General features: G+C 30.9%; 1 protein-coding gene across 1 annotated transcript; it reads right to left on the reverse strand.

Annotated features, from left to right (window-relative positions):
* Positions 1–2,566: 2,566 nt before the first annotated feature.
* Positions 2,567–2,983, reverse strand: LOC111399280. Its single transcript, XM_023026540.1, has one exon. It carries the CDS (start codon positions 2,918–2,920, stop codon positions 2,780–2,782), a length of 141 nt encoding a protein of 46 aa, XP_022882308.1. The 5' UTR covers positions 2,921–2,983; the 3' UTR covers positions 2,567–2,779.
* Positions 2,984–3,740: the final 757 nt, after the last annotated feature.

The following is a 3,740-nucleotide window of genomic DNA, read 5'->3' on the forward strand; positions in this document are numbered from 1 at the left end:
TCGTATGATTGAAGAGAATTCAATATCATAGTTATCAGATCGTTCTGTGGGAGTATTTGATATATTTTTGACTTAATATAATTCAAAATTGAACTCTCAATATGTATTAGCTACTTAGGCCTTAGGTCAATTTTTCTTGATTATGGAAGTCGATCTACATTACATGATTTTATTTTAATGCCATGTGGTGATGATACTAGTATAAATCAATCTTATGCCAGACTCCTTGAGCCACAAGTGCACGTGTATAAATCATTTCTTACTCAAATATCATTTCCATTTGTTAATAATTCAAAGAAAATAAAATTAAATGTGAGGAAAATTGCACCATAATTCCAAAACACTACTTTGTTACAATTTGCTCCCAAACTATTTTTTCTTAGCAATACCATTATCGACCTTTCAATTTTGTAAAGCATTAGTCTATGGTTAACTTATATCTCCCATTTGGTTGCTCACAACACATATTATAATTTTTATGGATTCTGTCATTTCACCGATTCGTACTAAATAACGAGCTAACGAATCCCCTTCTTTTCGCCATTAAACCTCCCAATCAAATTCGTCGTACAAATAATATCGAAATACCAAATCTGATTTCTATATACTCCCCGCAAAGTGGAAGAACCAGAATAGAAGAGCTTGCCCCACCCATGAGTAAATATTTCATAATAGCCTCAGGAGTAAAAAGAGTAAAAACTTAAATTTCAAGGATAAAGAAAAAGGGGGAAAAATTCTAACCTCGACCCTAACCCTAGCAAGTAGCAACTCGTTTTGTCGCACACTTTTTACCGACTGCCTTCCCTTTCATGATTTCTCACCATTGTTTCAGAATACATATTTGGCGAGAGAGAGGAGGAAAATGTATAACACTGTCATCATACTAAAAGTTTAATAACGTCATAAATTCTAAAAATGGTAAAAATATAACTATAGGTTAGAAATTAACAGTAACATGAAAATCTTGATAAGTTTAAAGTCACATCTTAAATACTAATCACTAAAATATCTTTTTCATCCAAGAAATTAATATATTTCTCTGAGAAGAAATATTGAACAAAGAATGCACTTATTGGAAGTCGCTTTCCCATCCTACGCATTGCCTACACGAACAAGGTTTTAACATCATATGGATAGGAACACAAGACGAGTCGTGCTTTGACCAAAAAGATAAGTTTTGCACATAAGGACAAAAGTTTGCTGGGATATTAATTTGGATTAAATTGTTTACAAAATAGGTAATATAAAATTAATTTGTGCTGTTTGGTTGAATACAAGAAACCAAAAACAAGATTATCTTAAGATTAGCGGAACTAATTTGAAATTAATATAGTTTTTCTAGAAAACTTCAATAATGATAAAGACACATGAAATTAAAATCCAACTAACCCTAATTAATTTTATAAGATATAATTAATTAACAAATTTTAATTTCCAAACGGTTGCAAAAGGTTGGAACAAATAGTTTGACTTGTTCATAAAAGGGATTGAATATGTACAATCATAATATTATAGTTTTGATAATTAAATATTAAAATGTTAAAAGGTGATAAGCATATTCTTGCCTTTTGGATTGATAATTATCTTATTAATCATTGTTGAAAACGATAGATTAGTGAATTCGATGAGAAAAGAGTGTGTAATTTTTTAAGATAATTAAAATTTTCTTAAATACTAGCTTACTTCGTAAATTAATATTTCATTGCTCCAAATTTGTCTTTCTAATTTACACAAGAAAATTTTCGAAACTCTTACTTCATTATTGTCGTTATTTATTTTTAACCGCTTCAAACTTTTCATTGGAAAAAAATAATTTTGTAAACATAAAATTGTTAAGACAAAGAAGAAAATAATAAAATAAAGATATAGACCAATATTTTTCTTAACTCTACTTGACTCTTTTACTAGAAGATAAATGATTTCACATTTCCTTAAAAATCCCATTTTTAACCAAAAAATAAAAAAATTCATCTATTCGTATTTGCATTAGGCAAAGTTCACAAAGTGTGTTAAAGGAAAAAATGGAAATTATTAAAAAACCATCAAATAAGTATGCAGAATTGGATCCAATATCAAAATCCCCCTAAAGATGAACAAAGAGAGGAAAAGATAGAAATATTAACAAAATTGCAATCTCCTCTTAAAATTTCCAGAGTATTCCAAATTGTAAAAGTTGGGCAATTGATCACTCAATCAGCTGAATACAAACCAAAAGCTGCTCCTCTCAAAAAATATTTTTCCAATAAATTCAGATCGAAAACTAAATTATCTTTTCAATTGATATTCATAAGCCTAAAAAATTCTCAGTTGAATCCTTCCATCAGCTCACCAGAATCTGAGTTCTTTGAAAGAACCTCCATAAACTGAAAACCCATAACCCCAATTGCTACGAAAATACCATTTAGTTGAAATTCTCTCATTGATCATGTTGTATTTGCTGCCATGTAAAATTAAGCAAACATATATTGCAAAAAATGGAAAAAAATAAATAAATAAAAATTCGACCTTCATCATTTCATCAAGATCAAAAGATTGAATAGGGAAAAAAAGACGACAAGAAAAGAAATTTAACCCATATAATGAAATCAAATCAAAATGATCGTTTCAATTCGAGATATTGGAGGTATACATGAAGCCTTATTAGGCCGGTTAGTACAAAATTGTTAGCTTCTAGCTAATACGTGTAGCGATTGCTATTTACACTCTAAGAAAGTAGGGGGGAAAGTAAGAAAAAAGGTGTAAATTTTTCTTGACTCCGCCAGTGGATGAAGGGTTCGACTCAATCATGATAGCAAAGAAGCATAACCACACATCTCCTTATGATGTAGAGCCTTGCCCTTTGTTCTCTAAGGAGGCCTCCAAGGCCTCTGCTTGAAACCCTTCTTTTGGAGCTTCCCATGTTGGTGTTGTTCATTTTCATGATGTCTTGAATGGAAGAATTTGTGTTCAAGTTTTGCACTAACTGTTGTGAGGATGTTTTGAATGAGTTGAAGGGGTAGGGGTAAAGGGGCTACTTATAGGGAAATTGTTTAAGAGTTTATTGTTTTACTGGTCAGTGGACTTGCGTTCATATCTTTAATTAGTCACTGAAATTTAAAATGTTGAATTTTGATCACTAAATTTCGATCCATGTCTTCGATTGCTCACCAAAATTTAAAATTTTGAGCTTTGATCACTAAATTTTGAAAAATATTGTACAGTACTTGTTGTAAATTTGACATTTTTCAAAGTTCAACATTTATGTTAATGAGTAACGTACAAATTTTTTTAAAATTTAGTGATCAAAACTTAATATTTTAAGCTTCAGTGACAAATCAAAAAAATGAACATAAGTTTAGTGGCCATTGGAGTAATCAATTCATTGTTCAGATGGTGGTCCTGATTAACTTGAATTGGTTAAGTGAAGAGACAAGTATTGGGCGTGAAATGTCGTGCAGTGCCCTCAACAGACAAAACCCTTTTGGGACCCACACCCACTTGGGATTCCACGCCTTCCCGCAACAAGGAAAATGATAGGGCAATCGAAATAAGTCCCCACCAATTAGCAAAATTAATCTTTATTTTCGACAACGTATATTTTTTAACAATGCTATCTAGAATTTGTGGTGCTGGAGGCATCAGTTTATGTGATCACACGTTCACACTTGATATGTTGAATTAAATGAATCGTGTGAAGTTGTATTTAAGTGAATTAATCATTTAATATTATGAAGTAGTTATCGACATTGACGTTTGACAAC

The sequence above is a fragment of the Olea europaea genome, chromosome 8, assembly GCF_002742605.1.
Source record: "Olea europaea var. sylvestris chromosome 8, O_europaea_v1, whole genome shotgun sequence".
Classification (NCBI taxonomy): domain Eukaryota; kingdom Viridiplantae; phylum Streptophyta; class Magnoliopsida; order Lamiales; family Oleaceae; genus Olea; species Olea europaea.